The 20,793-nt window shown below is 47.1% G+C and overlaps 1 protein-coding gene across 1 annotated transcript in view; it reads left to right on the top strand.

Moving 5' to 3' along the window:
- Positions 1-20,793, top strand: part of LOC126535372 (bumetanide-sensitive sodium-(potassium)-chloride cotransporter-like) — a 139,147-nt gene that overhangs the window by 37,100 nt on the left and 81,254 nt on the right. The window contains exons 2-4 of the mRNA XM_072286445.1: positions 4,862-4,994; positions 6,463-6,552; positions 7,092-7,138. Of these exons, the coding sequence (XP_072142546.1) occupies positions 6,470-6,552; positions 7,092-7,138 (130 nt within the window). The 5' untranslated portion in view covers positions 4,862-4,994; positions 6,463-6,469. The remainder of the gene's footprint in view (positions 1-4,861; positions 4,995-6,462; positions 6,553-7,091; positions 7,139-20,793) is intronic.

Below are 20,793 nucleotides of genomic sequence, written 5' to 3'. Positions count from 1 at the left end.
CCTCTGCGATCCGGCACCGCTTCTGAGGTCGCCGACTTTTTCTTGCGCGCCATCGTCTTGCGCCATGGGGCTCCTCGCGTTCTTCTCAGTGACCGTGGCAAGGCGTTCATTTCACAAGTCCTCGAGGAAGTTCTTCGAGCCACTAATACCGTCCACAAATCTACGTCCACTTATCATCCGCAAACCAATGGCCTTACTGAGCGCTTCCACCGTACGCTGTCTGACATGATTTCCATGTACATCCGTCCTGACCACACTGACTGGGATAAAATTCTTCCTTTTGTGACATTCGCATATAACACTGCTATTCAACGAACTACCGGCTACAGCCCTTTCTTCCTTGTGTATGGACGATCTCCTTCCACCATATTCGACAGAGAACTATTTTTCGCACCTTCTTCGCCTAACGCGTCGCTTCCGGAAGATTTCGCTGCCCGAGTTGCACATTGCCGTCAAATCGCCCGGCAAAGCACAGAAGCTACCCAAGCTGAGCGCAAGCGTTACTGCGACAACAAACGCCGTGACCTACGTTTTCACCCTGGAGACCAAGTACTGCTTTGGACTCCAGTCCGCACCCCAGGCCTCTGTGAGAAGTTCCTTCCACGCTACATTGGCCCATACACCGTTGTGCAGCAAACATCTGCAGTGAACTATCTCGTTCGCCCAGTACACTCCGTCACTGACCGGCGCCGCCGGAATGCTGAAATTGTTCACGTCTCGCGGATGAAGCCCTTCACTCCCCGTTTAGATAATCTCTAATCTGCGGCCAGGCTGGCCGCTTCCATGACGGGGGGAAGTTAGTGTAAGCACTATTAACGTACTTCGTCGTTTTCATTTGTACATAGCCATCATCATCTTCACTGTTCTTCGACTTCTTCGCGCGTGAGCTGGGGGCGTTGCCTTTGGTGGAATAAACAGCGCTGGACAACTTGATCGGTCTCGGTATTATAATATATATATATATATATATATATATATATATACGTTCGCGCATGTCTCGCGCAAGCCGTCGTGCATGTCGCCGACATCGTGAACAGTGACACCGAGTGCGTGGCTGGGACTGTGCGGAGGTCGGGAGCAGGGAGGCACGGAACGAAATACTGTTCTGTGCCTACGAGAACGCCGGTGCCCGACATCAAGCTCCTTAACCAGTGGGGGCAAACTCCCCTGTAAGTAGCTAACTCCCCTGTTTCGGTGGCAGAGGTAAGTGGCGCCATCTATGAAGAGGGCGAAGCGGAAAATCGGTTTCCCTTGCATAGCCTCGTAGATCATCGAGCGCACGCGCGCCCATCCAGATGGCTGGTTTCTTACCCCCTCAACTCCTCTCCCCTCGCTCTCCCTCGTAACTCCCTCACCTTCGACTGTGTCCGCGCGCGCGCCGTGCGGCCCCGCCGGCCGGGCGCCAGCTTATCCCTCTGCATTACGCTTCATGTTTCGTTATCTGCTGTTATCGGGAAGCGTGCGCTGCTGTGCGTTGACCGGCGTGGGTAGTTGCGTCAGTTTCGTGGTCCTCGATAGCTGTGTGCTTGTTCTCCGCGATGTTTCACCCGTTTCACGACTCGTACCGCTCGTGCATCGTGCAGTGGTGCCCAAATACCTAAAAAACAAGCCCTGCAAGGTTGTTCCCGGTGCATAAAGACAACAGGTGAGCGCGCAGACCCAAGTACATCAGAAGGCGCACGTACACAAACACAGCCCTGACCATGTGTGTGCTCCATGAGCCGCCGTACGTCGTTGCGCCTTCACTGTGCTACATTTCCCTCTTGCCGTAGAGAAAGTTGACAAATAGATGTTCCTCTTCATTGTCGCCTGGTGTATGACTTGTGTTTTTCTGTGCCAAGTCTCATTCTGCAACTTCAGTAACTTGCCCAGCTTTATGGGCACGTTGCAAGTGCTAGGCGGCGCCCTGTCTTTCCGACCCCTAGCGCCATCTGAGGAATAGTTGCGCGAATGTGGTAGGATTACTCACGGCGTCAGCAGCCCGCACTGCGTGTTTGGCGTCCTGTCAAACGGTAGCGATGGCGCGAAACAGCGTGCCGATATTAATTTTAACCGGGTTTCTCGGAATTACAAGATCTTCATAGCTTTTTTCGTGAAAAGAATTTAGAAAAAGGAAGTCGTCTATTTGAAGTGGGGCACGTCTACGACGTGAGGGAAGTGTTGAACTCGCACTGATCGGAAGTAACAGCTAGGTTTATTCCGCAAACGAAAAATAATGCACCAGCGAGATGCGTGAAGCTCAGCGTAATTTACTTCGTTATCTGCCGTGTGGACGCATGAAATTGTAGGCGAAATTGATTCTTGAAAATCGGCGACAGCAGACAAATCCTAGCGGGGAGCTGCGATTGCCGTGCTGGCATCGCAGGGAAGTGCAAGGACGCCGCGGTAGTTTCCCTGTACATACATGACGGCAAATACGAATCGAAAACATCTCATCCAAGAACGTGGGGCGTACGAACGACTCGTAAGACCTACCAGAGGTATTCTAACGTTGCTCTCCCCAAACACAAAAAAGGGGATGAACTTACCAGTTGTGTTAGACTACGCTGGGAAAATATTTTCGCCCAAGTTACTGGAAGTGCGATACTTTTATGTTGCGATTTTTCAGTGCGTGCAAAGGAAGTTCCAATAAACCACGTTGTCAAAAATTTTGGTGATCTCATCTGCACTATCGTTGATATGCTGGGCGCAGAAGAGTGTATGCCAGCTCAGCTGGCTGCAACCCCTCCTCAAATCTCTCAGCAAGCCCTAGCGCTGTTTGAATGGGAGAGGATTGGGAAAGAGTTCCACGGCTTTACTGCGGTACAGTGTAGGAACAAACTACTTTGTTTGATGCATATCCTGGTACGCACTGCAGGCAGTGGCGTAGCAAGGGGGTAGGGGGGGGTGCGTGGGCTCCGGGTGCAAGGGGCCAGTGGGGGGGGGGGGGGTAGGGGTGAGGTCATATAGGTCTGGGGACACACGGAAATTGTTGATATCCTCGCCTTCCTCCAATAAACCCGGGGGAGCGGGGGGGGGGGCAGAAGACCTATGGGACCCGGGTGCCAGACGACCTAGCTACGCCACTGACTGTAGGTGTCCCGTGTGTGTGTGTGTGTGTGTGTGTGTGTGTGTGTGTGTGTGTGTGTGTGTGTGTGTGTGCGTGTGTGTGTGTGTGTGTGTGTGTGTGTGTGTGTGTGTGTGTGTGTGTGTGTGTGTGTGTGTAGCTGCCATCATTGCTGTAAAAGCAAAGCATTCAGCGTTATAACGCACTTGGCATAACGCCGGAATATAAAACAGCTTATGCCGTCGGACGAGCGCTATCCAGTGTTGACGCCGTTCTGCTTCATACGGTCGGCTTGGAAACCTGTAAAACTTTGTTCCTCGTGAGTTGGTGTACGTGCTGTTGCAGCCCACTACTCAACAGCTCGGGTTGCACTTGGGCATCTGCTAGCCGCCTGGTTAGCTCAGATGGTAGAGTGGCTGCCCCGGAAAGGCGGTGGTCCCGGGTTCGAGTCCCGGACCAGGACGAATTTTTCTTCAACTATGAGGCTTTTCTTTCGAGGAACCCGTATGGGTTTCCTTCGTAGCAATTGCTACGAACGGGTGGATGTCTGATTTTCCCTTTATTCATTACGAAAAGTATGTTTGCTTTGGGCACCGGGACATCATTGGTTGCACTTGAATGAAATGGCTGATTCACTCGCACGAGCATCTCTGAACGGCCCTATCATATCTGTTTTGCCGACATCAGCTTTATATGTCACCGCGGCTAGGCACAGAAATTTCGCTATATCTGAAAACTCTGCAATATCCATGCTAACGCCGTCTTCTGATTTCCACCATCTTGGCTTCCCATGGAATATTAATTGGTGTCCTTCAAGGCAATTGGAAGTTTCTTTTACAAAATTGAGATGTCATATACCTCCTCTAAAGTTTTACTTACACAGGCCTGGTCTCGCAATTTCCCCTCTGTGTTCTTTTTGCAGTGCACCTGAAACTATCGAACATTACTTTCTCTTGTGCCGCCGCTTTCTAAGACAAAGAAAACTATTAAAATACTCATTTACCAAACTTGGCCTATCGCTAACCTCGTCAAGCATTCTTTCTTTTGGGGCGACTTCACTGGGATCCAGCCACAGGGATGCTTTTCTGGCAGCTTACAATTTTATTAGAGAGACAAAATTAGTACCTTGCTGAATTTCTAAAGTTATTCATAATTTCTATTATTTCATTTCTTTACGTTAACTTATTTTATCGAAATTCTTAACAATTTTTAATTACACTTCTAAATCACAGTTTTATCGTCCCACGCTCCACTATACAAATCTAGTTTCTCTCTACTTCTAACCTTACGGAAAACCGCCTGCTTCTTGGCCATACCCCATAGTGGGTACGCGCCACTTGAAGACACAATCTCGTGGAACGAGATATTCTACTAGCGCTGGGAAGCCATGGTGCCACCACAAAATTGACCGTCTGGTAAGTCCAATGCCGCTTATTTCGCACCGTCTTCTTTGTAGTAAAGTCCCTAGATTTTGAGCTCTTGTTCAAGTAGCGACATCTCCTCTCACACGCAGCCGGCGTCGGCCGCCGCGTTCTTAACTTCCTGAAGCGGCGCGCCCGCGTAGATAGCACCCGACCGTCAACGGCCGCTCATGCACCGCATGAGTCAAATATAAGTTTCAGTCATCGTGCCAGACAGTGAAATACGAACCCAAATGCGGCTTAATACTGCGCTGGTGAGGTCGAGCGCGAAATTTTCCGACACAATTCTTACCCGTACTTAGTAGGCCTCTTCGAGTTTCGGAGTTCTGGCAGCGCGCTGGCAGCCAGACGACAGCCAGGTAGTTGCGGTCTTGACAGGAAGTGACGTGTCTAGGATCCCAAGACAACCGGAAGCTGCTTGAAGTTTGCAAAATCGAGCGCCGTGCCCGTTCCCGGTGCCCGTTCCTCTTGGGTCCACGAGGAGAGGCGAGACCTGGACAAGTCCTTACGAGAACGACACTTCGACCGTGAGTAGCTCCGGCGGCTGGTCCTTTGGCGTGCTGAAGTTCTAGAAGCTGCAGCGCAACGGCAAATTTTGCTATTTCTGTCAATGATTCGCCTTTAGTGTAAAACTGCCAAATTTCGTTAATCATTCTAGCGTGTGCGGTGAAGTGAGCATGTGCCTAAAAAGAAAATATGTGCAAAAAAGGTTGATGCACGTGTGCTTGACTTTTTAGAAAGTTACTAGTTCCCCCTTTTATGATTACTCACGAATAAGCTGTTTTGTTGTTGCGCCTGGTTTTCCGTCCTTTGTACTGCGCTATCTTATTATTGAAAATGCTGCACTAACTGATCTGTGCTTCCACAATTATGTTCTTAGCACAGTTCGCTTATGACGCATGAAGGTTGTAATTAATTTTACTAAACATTTCGTTCAAACGGCTCTCGACACAAGCAAGGAAGCCAGGTAGCACCAAGAAAGGCCTTGCGGTGGCCATCTGGAGCAAGCAACGTCACGTGGTCCTGAGCTGTCCGTTGCTCGTCATTAGTAGCATTCCAAGATGCTCCATGATTTCACGGGCTGCCGTTGCGCTCTATTTGATTGCGCTTTGAGGAATCAGTGGTCCGTTCCGAGCTGCACTGGTTCCTTGCTCTGGATGCGTGTAAAATGCCCAGAAGTGTCCCAACGAAACCACATTACCCAATTTGAATGGAATTTGTTGTTTACGACCAAGACCATCTGATTTTTGGAAGGATCAGCGTTTTTTTGTTTATTCTTTCACATTTTGTTACAGTTATTCGAATGTAATCCCTAAAATAGCAATGCACCATCTTTATTGGCGTATTTATTCAAAAATTGCCATATGTATTCAATACGGTACTAAAGTTTTTCTTCTATCACTGAATTTGCTCATACCTTGTGTTGCATCCTTTACTATGGTATCCCTCGCAATTTTCAGGATAATAGCCAACAAACAAATATCATGAAACAGAACACCGACAGCGCATGTCTGTTCTGTTAAATTTTCTCAGATTGAAATATAAAAAATGCGAAACAATACCAGAAGATTGGCCACGCAAGAGGCCGTGTTTCTACCAAAAAGCTCGCCTTCATGCACGCCGTTCGCCGCCAGCGTTTCCCTGCGAACAATGCGGCTACATAAGCTGCAGTTGGCGGGAAGCGTGAGAAGCGGTCGGGCATGTTTGAATGCTACGGGCGTCCACTCTCAAAGGCAAAGCTTAAGCGTCCTCAAATTTTTTGTGTGGTGTAAGGCTCGAATTACATCCGCATGCGACGGCGTCAAGCATTTCTATGCGGAGTGCCGCAGCAATAATGGTCACTGAACAGTTGTATAGCTTTTGATTCGGTTTCCCAACTAATGCGGTAAATTTTGTATGTTCTGAAGTAGGCTTGAGGTGTGGCGCTTTTAGTTAAACATTGCATTTGGGAACATGATAAATCCGCCTGTTGGTGATGCTCATGCATTTTTGCAGGAACAAAATGGTCTGGACGGTAAATTTGATTAAAGTTGTGGTCGGGCAGGAAAAGACCGAGGTCAACGAAGCCCAGACTCATTTGAAAAGGTAAGGTCCACTGAGCAGTCACGTGAAGAGCACAACGGATGCTACTGCCGCCAAGAAGTTACGCGAAAACATGCAGACGAGAGGAAGTATACATAAAGTAGACAAATGAGTATCAATAACTGACTAAAAAGCGTCAGCTCGTCTCAGCTCAAGAACTGTCACTGTCAATCGCAGAACCGCTTGGCCTCTTTCACATCCATGGTACTAGTCCGTGGCAATATTACCGGCTGTATGTCTCTTCAGAAATCTATAAAGTTTCAGCAGAGGCAGAACTATCCATCACATTACTGCTAGTTGATTGACAATGATAAAAACACCTAACGTTAAAAAGAATTTTATTTTTTGAGCAGATATTTTAAAGCCCTGTTTTCGTCTTGTCAGGCAGTCAGGGTCACGCGGTGTTCTCGGGAGAGTGACAGTCGGCACTAGACCTTTTATTATTCACGCCTAATAAGTACGGGCGATCCAGAAGACCTTGAAAAGGAGGAAAATGTTTTGCTTTTCTCTCATGACACAACCTTCTCTTTTTTTTTTTTCAGGTGGGGGAAAGCTCAGGCTTTGCCTTTGATGATGTTAGTGAGCACCGGTAAGATATGTTTTCTTATATCCGTTCCCTTGTGTAGTTGACTAAATTGAGCGCTAGAAAACAATCACCAATAAATTAGTAAGCCTAATGTTATCAATGTTGTACGCATAGCTAGGACCAAGCGACGCTTTGCTCTTTCAAACGTACCGGGATTACCGGGAGGTCTCTCATGCATATTCAAGAAGACACGGACGCACTTTTAAGATGAAGCTGTAGCTCGGGACCTCCTGTATCTTTACATGGTTGCGGAGAATTCAATTTTCTTAGCATCTACGGGACTGATTCCTATGAGTTCTGTTGCATTAATGAAATATATATTAATCTCGATCAGGAAGCTGATTTTAATTTTAGTCGTACTTTTTATTTTAATAATATTGAGTCTTTCAAAACTTGAATAAGCTAGGATTTGAGCCAATGGAATTGTCAACCTGCAATATCGAAATAAAAAACAATATCCGATTCGGTAAAATTCAGCTGTTACCACAATTAACACCGACAGAATTGACGTATCAAATAAACGACTAGTTCCTGAGTAGGACATTTGCGCTGTGGGGATGCGCGACTTTCGCCGGTCCCCTGATATGTTCTTCCCGCATAGCGCGTCTCCTGTAATCCGGCTTCACCGCGTGGCCTGGCGCCCGCGACGGTCGGAGTGGTACAAGCGCAGTGCGAGAGAGGGCGCGAGTGTTGCGCTGCTAACGCCGCCGATAGGCGGGGTTACTTGGGCGCCGAAAGAGAAGGAGCTTCCTTTTTGTGGTCGGGACAGCAAGCAGTGCACCGACCCATGCTTCTGCGAGACCGTCTCGCGTGGCCGCCCTCGAACGCGCCACCGTTCGCGTGACCGTACACGCGAATGACCAGGCGCTGGGATCCAGCAGGGGGCCAACATATTCGCTCGCTATCCGGTCGCGGTGAGTCGGACTTCTAGATTTGTCGTGCGCCCATCGGCATGTTTTGTGGATAGCAACTCGGCTAGCAGGCATTGATCTATGAAAGAAGCAATAAATGCCCTTGTGATTGTTTGCACTACTGTGTTGTCGTTCCTTTGTCCCAAGAGCACGGGAGGAGAACCCCACAGCGTAAGCCGTGTTAACATTGTAACAAATTTACGTAAACAGACATAAATCAAATTTCTTTGCTTGGTGTGCTCTAACAGATGCGTTTACAAAACAGATGTTTAATTTTCGTCTAACATTACGGATTCGTAAACTCAGTGCTTCAATCTTTATCTTCAAATTCTCGAAAATTTTTGCATTTGTGTAAAAGATTTGGGGAATTCGGCTTTCTACCGTTGCTAGAATTTAACAATCTCTCCAAAATTCAACGGCTTCTATTTTGATCAGGCCAGCGGCTCCCAAGAGGGAATTTCTGCGTTGGGCATGTATTTTATCATAGGGGAATTTCAGTTGGCCCCGAGCTAAAGCTTCCTCGTAATTCTTGATAGCAACGTAGAAATCCAGAATCAAAACACGATGTACAAAACATTGTGGTGGACCAGTGGAGCTTCCGGATCATTGTATCTTCTTTAGCTAAGCTTCTCTTAGTTGGTTTGTGTGTCATTAGGTAAGGCGGCAGGCAATATCTTAGAAGTGATCCCTGCTGTAATGTGGCTCATCCTCACATAGGCCTTTTTCCTGTGTGATGCGAACTTTTTGCAGTGGTATGAATAGTTATCACCATTTTCGTATCCCCACCCACGCAACCTCTCGTGTGACCTTGTTACAGCGTTTCGCACGTTACGTCGAAGAAAAAGTCTATCGCGCCCACTACGTGCGTGCCGCAGCATTCTGTTCTCAAATGCGGCGAAAAATTCATAAACACTCTGCATGCTTCCCGCAGTGGTTCCACGTTGGTTGCATCGCATTGACGAAACATTAATCTTGGCATGCTGGCGAAATTCCTGCTTGCGACGAGCATCGAGGATGCGCACATGACAGTTTGCGACAGCTGTAGGTAGCCTACTAAAGCTGAGATAACGAAAATCGCAGAGCAAGATAACCTTTGCCGCGAGGCATGAATGTAACAGCCACATCGATCACATCACATCGACCACATCAACTTTCTTTGATATTTTAGATCAGAACAATTTGTATCAGTATGTGCACGAGCCATCGCGCATTGATGGAACAGGTCACGTACTCGACCTTTTGCTCTGTAACGCACATGATGTTATATACAATGTACGGGTGTTGCCAGGTTTGAGCGATCACAACGTTGTTCTAGCAGATTTATCAGTTCAGTATGTGAAGGTTCCAAAAACACCTGGTCGAAAGATTTATGCCTACAGCAGGGCCAACTACGATGGGATTAGCGCTGCTTTCGAGTCATTCTTTCCAACTTTTGACGCACTCGCAGATAATGCAGATATCCAACAACTGTTGAATACTTCAAACTGAAAATGTTTGAACTACGTGAAGCGTTTATCCCATCATGAGTTATATCAAGTAGGCGAGCTCGAGATAAACCCTGGTTTAACACAGAGTTACGGGCCCTTGTTCGACGACAGCGACGAAATTATCAAAGATATAAGGCGACTAATTCGCCAGAGCATTTGGCCTTGCTGAAAGCAATAAAAATTGAATTTAAACAAAAATCTGACATCGCTAAGGACGCTAAGGATTTTAAATCTAGGAGAAAGACTTGTCAGGGATACCAAATAATGTTGGAGGTATGTGAAGCGTAATGGCAAGGACAACAGATCGATACCTGCTTTGAAAAATGAGGAAACAATTATTCATGATAATGAGTATAAAGTTGAAATTTTTAGCCGTTATTTTTCATCTGTGTTTTTGCTGTCTAGCTCCCGTACTGTTTCTTTTGAATTACCTGCTGAAATAGACCACATGCCGGAAGTCACCTTTTGTGTCAATGGTACCCGTAAATTATTAAAAGGTGTGAACCATGCTAAGGCATGCGGCCCTGATGACATTCCTGCCGCTATCATAAGGATTTGTGCGGACGCGTTATGCTTTTATTTCACCCGGTTGTTCCAGAAGTCCCTCAATGAAGTAGACATGTCTGATGATTGAAAATTAGCGCGGTCGTGCCCATACATAAGAGTGGGGTGCGAAACTCAGTTCAGAACTACAGGCCCGTTTCCTTAGCTAGTATAACCTGCAAAATTATGAAGCATGTAATATACAGTTGCGTTATGGCCCATTTATCTAAACATCATCTCCTAAGCCCCAGCCAACATGGTTTCAGGCGTGGTTTATCTTGCAATACACAGTTGGTAGAGTTTATTCACGATTTAGCCGCGGCAGTTGATAAGCAACAAGTTGTGGACTGCGTTTTCCTAGATTTTCTTAAGGCATTTGATGTAGTCGAACGCAGACTCCTGCTCCACAGATTAAAAGCTTATAACTTGGATGGCAAAATAATAGCGTGGATTGCCGAATATTTGTCATGGCGGAAACAGGCTGCTGTTCTGAACGGTATATCTTCGCAACATGCAACAGTTACGTTGGGAGTTCCCCAAGGCTCAGTGTTGGGACAACTATTGTTTTTGTTGTACATTAGTGATATTTCAACTGGTATACAGTCTTCATTCAGGATGTTTGCCTATGATTGTGTTGTTTATAGAGTCGTAGATGCCATTTCAGATTCACAAATCCTACAAGTTGACTTAAATAGTATAGCAGACTGGTGTGTGCGTTGGGATATGTCATTAAATATAAATAAGATTGTACACATCACCTTAGCAAGAAAACGAGCTAATCATCCGTATAGCTATAGAATTAACGATTTAACTCTAAACACAAGCAAGGAATTTAAATATCTAGGTGTGTTTTTTACTTCTGATTTACGATGGAGCAAACATGTTGACTATACTAGAAATAAGGCAGCGTCAGCTTTGGGATTCTTACGGCGTAACTTTATTCATTTACCGATCAACTTAAGAACGCAGTTCTATTTCAGTCATGTACATTCAATACTTGAATATGGATGTGTTTGTTGGGACCCCCCACACATATCTGAGCTTATAAATGAGGAAAAATCCAGAACGTTAGATTTGTTCTTGGTAACTATAGCCGGCAGCTTAGCATGACCAAAAGCAAACTTAAACTTAAATGGCAAGAGCTGAAGGATCGTAGAAGGCATATCAGATTAAAATTTTTCCATGATATTTATTATTCTAAAACAGGTATAAACCGTGAATATATCCAGGCGCCACATTACATATCTAAGTGACTGACCACTGTTTGAAGGTCAGGAAATTTTCTTGTAGGGGTGACGTCTTCCGTTATTCCCTTTTTGTTAGAAGTGTTCGAGATTGGAACATTTTGCTATCCAGCATTGTATACATCACAGAAAATGATGCTTTTTTCCACGCATTGAAATAATTTGTTCATGTATTTATTCAAGCCTGCAACCTCCCTGCTGTAATTCCCTACGGGGCGATGCAGGTAACTAATAAATAAAATAAATAAACAAACACCCTTATGATTAGCTCGTCCATATTCTTTGAAAGCTATTCGAGATGGTTCGGCCTTGCAGCTGGCGCTCATACTCAAAGTAAAAACTTTTATAACCAGCATCTCATGATCTGAAATCCATTCTTCAATGCCCATATGTGGTGTTATCGACTGCGATGCTCAAGTAAGGTCAAGTACTGAGCAGGCATCTTCGTTGACACGCATAGGTTCTTTAACGGTCTGCGAAAAAGAAAGATCGAACATTATACCAAACAGGTGAAGACAGTTTTTTGCACCTGTGTTGCCGACACAACTTATCCCAGTCTGTCCCAGCTAGGTTAAAATCAACGGTTAATAAAAACTTTGTGCGATTATTTATAGTGTTGTGCAGGTAATAATGCAGCTTCAAAAGGTATTCCTCAGGAACTCCAGGACATCTTTAAATAGCAGCTATTAACAATGACGTATTATGCAACTGAATAGTGCACCAAGAACTTTCATGGCTGTATATTCCAGGCTCTTCATTAAATATTAAACGGCTTTTTGTCATGATAGCTGCGCTGGCTCTGCAGCCGTCACGATATGTGCACATGAATGAAATTGAGGCATGTTTTAAGGCACAAAGATAACATTAAGAAGATATAGATACAATGCCGGACTGATAAAATGTATACATTACCTGGTAAGCTAAAACAGGCTAGGTGGCTATGTGTCACCGCCCCTGTCGAGAGAGCGTTCTCTCTTTTTTTTTTTTTTTTTGAGGTAAGAAGAGAAGTGCAACGCCGTAAATGCCGCTCGTGCGAGGGCACCTCAACAGCACATGTACGGGGAAGGGGAGTGAAGAGAGAAACCAGAGGGAGGCGGGAAGCCCTAAAAAAATAAACAAGCAAAAGCGGGGCTTAGAGCCGCGCCTAGCTACGACGATGAAAGGTCTCCTGCGAGGCGAGGGTCGTAGCGCAGATTTGCCGCGCAGTGTCGTCGACGGTCGGGGTGATACCCATCGGACCGCGTAGTGTTGTAGCGAGAGCCGCAATAAGCGCATCCCTTGCGACCCGCTGATTCCTCGACAGCTGCGGACCGATGAGTCGGCTGTGGTTCGGCTGTTAGCGTGCTGTGGTCGCGCAGGGCGTCGCTAAAGGAGAGGCCAGACTGGACTGGACTCTCGCGGACAGGCGAGGAGCGGCTGTCTGCAGTTGGCGGAGTTGGGCAGGTGCGGCGCGAGCTTTAGCTAGCTCGAGCGCCCGCTTGCGCTTGACGGGCTGCTGAGTGGACAACAATAACGTAGCTGCCTTTCTCCCGAGCTGCCAGTGAGGGCAGCGTGGCTCCAATGCAGCGTGGTTGCCGCTGCAGTTAACGCAACGCGGTCGCTGCGATGTGCACTTTTTGGTTACATGCGACCGGCCGCAGCGGAGGCAGCAGGCGTCACGCGAACAAGTCGCGCCGGCGTGGCCAAAGGCGCTACAGCGGTCACACTGAAGTTGTCACGGCAGCTTAGCACAGACCGGGTGTCGCTGCTTAAACTGGATCAAGTCCGCGGGCACAACGTTGCCGGTGAAGGTAACGCTCACGACGCCGCCACTACGCGAAAGGAAAGGATCTGTACGGGGGCTTCGATGTGGTGTCTCACAGGGTCGGCATCGAGAGAGAGACGGGTCCACACCGTAAATGATACCTACACGTGTTCTTGCTGAGTGCTTTCGCCCTCACTGGGACGTTGACAATGGCGCACACTTTGAGAAGGCTCGACAGGTCATTACCGGGCGCATCATTCACGGCCACAACATTGCGGTAGAAGTTAACGCGAATGCGAAGGGATACAAATAAATCATAATTGCGGGACAAGAACGGAGGGTAGTCGAAGAAGGTTGGGACTACACCGGGGGGGGGGGGGGAGGAGCGAATATTTACCTATGAGAGGATGGGGGGCCGACTGGAGCTGTTGGAAAGAGGGAAGCCCCTGGGAAGGGCACTATATCCTTATGGATTAGGAATAGTCTACCCCGTATTGTTTTGTATCTGGAATTACTCTGTAACAGAGAACGTGGATATATATATGTATATATATATATATATATATGGAATATTATGTATGACACTGATGCGTGATATGTATGTATATCCAGACTGTGAAAAATTAAGTTCCGATTGTTATAAAGTTTTCTGTCTACAAAGTCAAGGTTGAGACATTTTTCGGTTAGAATTCAAACAAGCGTCTAAAATATTTAGCGGCTCAGAAACAAACAAACAAGCGCACGACAATAATCCTTAATTGGTGGTGGCGGCGGCTCATAACCTCAGTTCAGTATCAGTAAAATCACTATCCCAACATCAGCACAAATTTGCAGTGAGGGTAACGCTCCATAAGAAGGAAAGAAAATACATCAGCATTTGCAGAATTTTGTGGCATGGTTATGTTGAGGGCTAACTGCCAAATCGACTTGGCGTGTACATACATCGCAGCACCCACATGGTTGTTTAAAAAAATAAAGCTGTCCCAGCAGCATATTTCAGCCTTTCTACAATAAGCAGAGGTTTTCAGGAACGTCAAAAACAGTAATTTCTTTCAACAGTTGTACAACAATACAAGATCGTTAAGTCGGGAATTTGAGCGATCCAGGAAAATGTAACGATTTCTTCATTGCCATACAAAGTAAAAATAAGAATCGTGGCACGGGTTTTATATTCATAAACCCACAACAGAATCATGTTTTGTGAGCAGGAATGTGATCGTGGAATTTGTTAAAACATGGCATCTGCTATTTTGGCAATGCCAGCCCAGTTACGCCTAAAGCGGGGGTCGCTGTTAAGTAGCAAGTTGCATTTCATGCAGCAGATTCCGATTAGAATTGACTAAAAAGAAATCGAATATTGCTACATAATTTTTCGTCCTAATGTTATTAACATTGTAGAAACACAATAAATAGAACAAGAAGGCCTGAATCTTTCATTGCATGTTCCGCAGCCTTCTACGTCTTACATAGCTGCAACAATAATTTCGTTTCAATAATTCCATTTGTAGACTATCTTCATTTTCTTCTGATGACATCTGCACCAACACTACAATTCGCTGGATGTGCATGCTGAAGAAAAGCACGGTGTTGTTACTCGGGGACACTTTGCCCACAAGGCTGTGTTAGGTTAATGCCCTTATGCTCGCAACTGGGCCTTCTGCGGAGCGCAGCGCTTCAGTGTGGCTGGTGCTTGAACAAGGCGCTCCTTGTTGGGCAAATGAAACGATAAAAAATTGGCCGTAGATGAGTTCCTGGCGTCAGCGTGCGAAGAAATCATCGCCATGGAGTCGTAAAAGTGCCGATTTGATTTTGCAGCTGACATGTGCGGGGGTTGAGAGATTAAGATACATGTACTATTGTGATATCGAGCTGGGAATGCATGCAATGTGTAGAGTTTACAACCGGTGGACCATTAGAGCTGGAGAATGGGTGTCAAGAGAAGGGAAATGCAGTCGAGGATGGCGGCGAATTAAGTGGGTGATGAAATTAGGAAATTTACAGGCTCAAATTGTAATCAGGTAGCGCAAGAAATGGGTAATTCAAGGTCGCATGGAGGGGCCTTCGTCCTGGAGTGGACATCGAAATAGGCTGATGACGATTGAGTGTCCGAGTTCACCTGTCTGAACATGCGTATCCTTGGAACTGCTGCGTGGGGCTACCGTGGGCATTGCGTTGTAGTTCCTTCCAAATGCTAGTGCTCAAAGCTGCTTCAGCACTTGCAGCTTGCCTAGTGAATAAAGTAACTACTCAAGACGAAGGTTTAGCTCGGGTGCTCCTATCTGAATATATGTAAAATGAGAATTCGTTTTTCTGGGCAGCCACCGCACCAAATTTGACGGGGTGTGTTGCACTTAAAAGAAAACTTAAAATCTAGTGACTGTTCGTTTTGAATTTTTGATTTAGATTGTCCACCTTTTATTAAAATTTGACAAAAGTCACAAATTTTCAGAAAGCGAACTCTCAAGTTTAAAATTAACTCAATACCAAAAAATGATATCCGGATGCTGTGAATTGTATCTGATAGTACATCTAAAGCACACAAAATTGATATGAAAAATTTTTGTAATATGGAAATACAACATTTGCAGAGCCCTTGTACACAACGCAACAAATTCCCGTTATATGTACATTGACAAATAAAATTTTGCCGCTTTGAATGATCTGATGGATGCCGTTTAAGAGAACCGCAATATCTGTTTATGATGGAGAGCTATTAATTTGTAAACTTCGTGCTTCTATGTTCTTCTGACTTCTGAATTTCTGAAAGATTTTTTAACGAAAATCAGGACCTAAATTGAAATTTCCCTTGAAACAGTAAATAGGACAACTTTATCTCTCAAATGCAGCAAATTTTATTAAAGACGGTCAAGTGTTTATCCCAGAAAAGCAGTACTGCGTTTTACATGTATTTGAATCGGCCGCGTTGGCCCAAGCCAAAGTTCCCTCTTAAATCTAATTCGTTAGCGAAAAAAGTCTTAAATACAGTGAGCAATGTTGAGTAAAAAAAATCTCTTAATTACAACACTGCCAAAAATATAATCGCCTGCAAGACATTACTTACTGTCATCCTTTACTTACAATTTTGGTCACATGGTTCACTTAAATAATTACTGAAACATCTTGTTATCCTCTTTAAAAATGTGCCCATGCACCTAGAATCTTCTGACTCCATGTATGTAACATCTTTCTTTAGACTTATTTTGAAGTATAGGTTTAGCAAGCTGTTGAACTTCTTTTGTTGTCCAAGTCGGGTGTCGAAGATCCTTGTTTTTGATATCAGATGCTAATTGACTGAACCAGTGGCGTGCACGTATTATCTCGTAACACTGATAAATGAACTTCTACGTGACTTCAACATTATATATATATATATATAGATATATATATATATATAAACACCTGTACAAAATAACATTTCTATACTGCTTATATTTGTAAGGCGCTAAATAAAAGAGGGACGAAGGAACACCACACGGGACAACCACGTAGGCACAACGTGGTTAAGCCTACGTGGTTGTCCCCTGTCGTTTATCTTGGTCAGTTCTTTTATTTGGCGCCTTCGCTGTTATCATGTATAACAATCTCACCCACCAGCACGTGAGATTAACAAACACATTGAGGAGCATTGTATAACCCTCTCTAAACAGCAGTGGGATGAGGTTTGCAATTCGATAGACGGCCAAATGCGCAATGGTAAAACTTGGAGCTTGCTTAAGCATCTACTTAACGAGACCAATACTAAGTCTAATCAGAGGCAAGTCATTGGTAGAACCATACATGAGGCCGCACGAATGACCTCTGAGGACGAATTAATCCGCACGCTTGCTAAAAAATATCTTCCAGTTGGCTCAGGGAGGTCTCCTGTACATGTCGATTACCAGGGCCAGGCCAATTCCTATCTGGATGCAGAGTTTGGCGTTGAAGAGATTCGTAGCGTTCTACATGGACTCAATGGTAGATCCGCACCAGGGCCTGATGGCATCTCGAACAAGGCGTTGCGAAATCCGGATGAAAAGTCAATCGCATACCTCACAGAGGACATTAATGAAATTTGGAGGAATGGAACCGTCACATTACCTTGGAAGACTGCTCTCGCAGTACTCATCCCCAAACCTGGCAAAACGCCTAGCGTTGACAAGTTGAGGTCCATCTCGTTTACATACTGTGTGGGTAAGGTAGCGGAGCACGCGGTCCTCAATCGACTCTCCCGGTTCCTGGAGAATAATGACATTTACCCCCATAGTATGATAGGATTCAGACCAGGCCTATCCACACAGGATACCATGAAACTGATTAAGCATCAAATCACAGACAACGACTCTAGCGACACTCGGGCCGTTTTGGGACTTGACCTTGAGAAGGCCTTCGACAGCGTTCTACATTCGCATATCCTAGCCTCGATATCTCGGCTCAATCTGGGTGAGAGGTTTTATAACTATGTTAGATCGTTCCTCTCGGATAGGAATAAAGCTGCCCTCCGGGTAGCCGATCTCGAATCACAACTGCTGGAACTTGGCGAGAGGGGCGCCCCACAGGGGTCAGTCATTTCCCCCTGTTTATTCAATATAGCCATGGTCGACCTAAGCAGAAAGCTTCTCGGGATCGAAGGCATCAAACACACTATGTATGCTGACGATATAACTATATGTTGCACAGGAGGCAATGACGGTCATGTTGAGGGAGCCTTACAGGAGGCCATAGACACTATCGAAACCTATCTCGAACCCACCGGTCTAAGATGCTCCCCCTTGAAGTCGGAACTTTTGCTGTATAGTCCCAAGAAACGCGGTCCAAGGCCCAAGGGGTGGACATCGTTAGAAGACAGAGACATTGACCTATATACAAGAAATGGTTGCCGTATACCCAGAGCCAATTCAATCAAGGTCTTGGGCATGATCGTTGAGTCAGGGGGTACAAACGGCAAGACTATACGCAAGCTAATTGCTAAAACTGAAAGTGCTGTTCGTTTAGTTAGGAGGGTATCAAATCGGCATCATGGACTCAAAGAGGATAACCTCATTCGACTAACGCATGCCTTCGTTCTGTGCCACTTTAGATACGTGGCAGCCATGCATCGATGGAAACGGGCAGAGCGGGGTAAATTGAATGCACAGCTTAGGAAGGTTACTAAGCGGGTTCTCGGGTTACCCGTATACACTTGTACAGGGCGCTTAATGCAGCTGGGCATTCATAACACTCTTGAAGAGATTGCAGAGGCCCAGGAGCGCGCACAGCTAACTTGCCTCACAACAACGAAGGCGGGGAGATCCATCTTGCAGGAACTCGGATATCACCCCGATAGAGTAGCGGCGTTTTCTGACGTTGCTCCGTCGATTCGTGAGAACATTACGGTCGCGCCAATACCTAGGAACGTGCACCCAGATCATAATCGCGGTAGAAGGAGGGCAAGGACGACCAACCTCCTTAGGCAAATACACAGTGATCAGCGGCAGGTCAGCTTTGTGGATGCCGCTTCTTGTAAGGGACGTCGGTCGTTCGCCAGTGTCACTGTTGATGGTCGGCAAGGAATCACCAATGCTGCCTCGGTTCAGACGAGGGACTCCGAATGGCTATTGCACTAGCCCTGCTGGCTATTGCACTAGCCCTGCTGGATAGCTCACGGGTTGTCATATATAGTGATCTGCAGTCAGAGCATTTCAAAAAGGCATCATTTCCAAACTGGCCCTCAGGCATATTGGGGGCAAGGCAATCACGCAGCTCTTCATTTATTGGTTTCCCGCAGCTCAGGGCCAGATAAAGGGTGCTCCTCCCAACCTTAACGAGTCGGCTCACGGGGCTGCGTGTGAACTTGCCCACCGCGCTACCCTCGACCAATCGGAAGCCGACTCCCCAGAGAACAGGGACACGCCCTCCACCTACGACGAGATTACTAAACACTACTATCTCAGCTGTAGAACCTACTTTGTTCCTCATCCGCGCCTCAACAGAGCTCAAGCATTAACGCTCCGTCTACTACAAACGAATACATATCCCAATCCGTCGCTTTTACATAAAATCTATCCGGATACTTACACCAATGCTACCTGCCACGATTATGGAGGAATAGCCACGTTAGACCACATGCTCTGGCGGTGTGCCTGGTCACGCTCTATCATCGCTAACAGCTCGGCCAGATGGGAGGCGGCTCTCCGCAGCCCTCTTCTGGCTGACCAACTCTGGGCTGTCCAGCCGGCCCACGATGCGGCCGAGAGGCTCGCCCTTCCGGTTCCCACGTGGGAGCGGCCCGCTTCGTGAAGACTCACGATCTGCAGGACTTCATTAAAGTTTTACCATACCATACCATACCAGCACGTGCTCAGAAATTATGAATGGTTACTCAGATGCATTAGAGTTTCATTATGTGAATCAATTGTGGGGATCGCACGCGCATCCCGATATCTCCGGAGCGGCCACGCGGTTATCACGCGATAATCACGTGCTCGCTCGCGGAGGGTAGCGGGGAGAGGGCACCTTCGCCGCTCCCGCTGCTCTTCGCGCCTGGCCGCGACGCTGCAGCCAAGGCACCCCGTTCCCTCCTTTCCCTTCTTGGAACCGGGGAGACTCCCTCTCCGCCGCTCGGGGAGAAGCGCTATTCCCGCGATGCACCGTGGTCTTTTCGGCTGAAGAGCTTGCGACAGGCCGCATCTCAACTCAGCCGCTGAGACCGCCGCACGCCGTCCCCCTGTTGCGCCCGGCCTTTGTGTGCGACTGACCGCCCCAGGGCCCGAGCGCGGATCCACTCTGGGTGAGCTGAACCCTTATCAGCCTCTTTTGTGGTTCCCACATTGTGCGGTTTGTTTCACCCCAGACGTGCGGAATGCTCCGCCGCTGTGGTTGTTGTGTTGTATTTGTATGTGTTGTTGCTGTTGTTGTCTGTTGGTATCCTTGTACTCTAAGGTGAATAAACACCTTAGGTCGAGACTCACCCTGTCCCCCCTGGCCTGAACCCGCCGTGGTCGCAACTCACTGCGAACCGCGGGTTAGGGGTCACAGCTCTGACTGCTAGGGCTGCTGCGAAAGTGCTGGCGAGCGACTGCCGCTCCATCGGCGCTGTGCGATCCAGAGAAGGGTCAGGTGCGCACGCGCGAGCCTGAGTAATACCCCTATATTTGGCGCCCAACGTGGGGCCAGAGGTGTGACAGGTTGAGTCTGTTTGTGTGAGTGATTGCCACCACACGAACGAACCATGGCAGCATACGGGGCTGATTTACAGCCGTTGTATACGCTGTCGCAGGTTGCTACCAACAGACAACAATTCGAAGCGGCGGTAACTGCTACCGCTCAGTCATGCCCTGCGGCGAACGTTAGCCCTGGGAATTTGATAAGCTTCGAAGAGGGTAGCGCTACACATGAGGCGCTCTCTCCGGCAGGATGTACCCTTGAAGGCGTGAGGCACATTACGCCGAACCCTTCGCCAGAGTTTGCGGAGAGCATGGAGCCACAGCGGCACACTTGCTCAACGCGTCCCGCTCCTGTGCCAGGCATTACTGGCCAGAGCGAGCCTCAGCACGCACTGTTGCACGATGCGATGCGCTTGATTGAGAGGTTGACAGGTGCCGTGCAGAACACTCTGCTGACATCTGCCGCCGCTGCTAGACCGAGAGTGAGGGTGGACTTACCCACCTACAGCGGGTATCATGATTCAGTTAGCGTCAACGAATACCTCGATCGCGTGCTGACTTACCAGCGCGCAACGGGGCTGTCCGATGGCGAGATACTGGAACGCGTC

This window comes from Dermacentor andersoni, chromosome 2 (assembly GCF_023375885.2).
Source record: "Dermacentor andersoni chromosome 2, qqDerAnde1_hic_scaffold, whole genome shotgun sequence".
NCBI lineage: Eukaryota > Metazoa > Arthropoda > Arachnida > Ixodida > Ixodidae > Dermacentor > Dermacentor andersoni.
The sequence above is the reverse complement of the archived record's forward strand: the minus strand, read 5'-3'. Positions and strand labels throughout refer to the sequence as shown.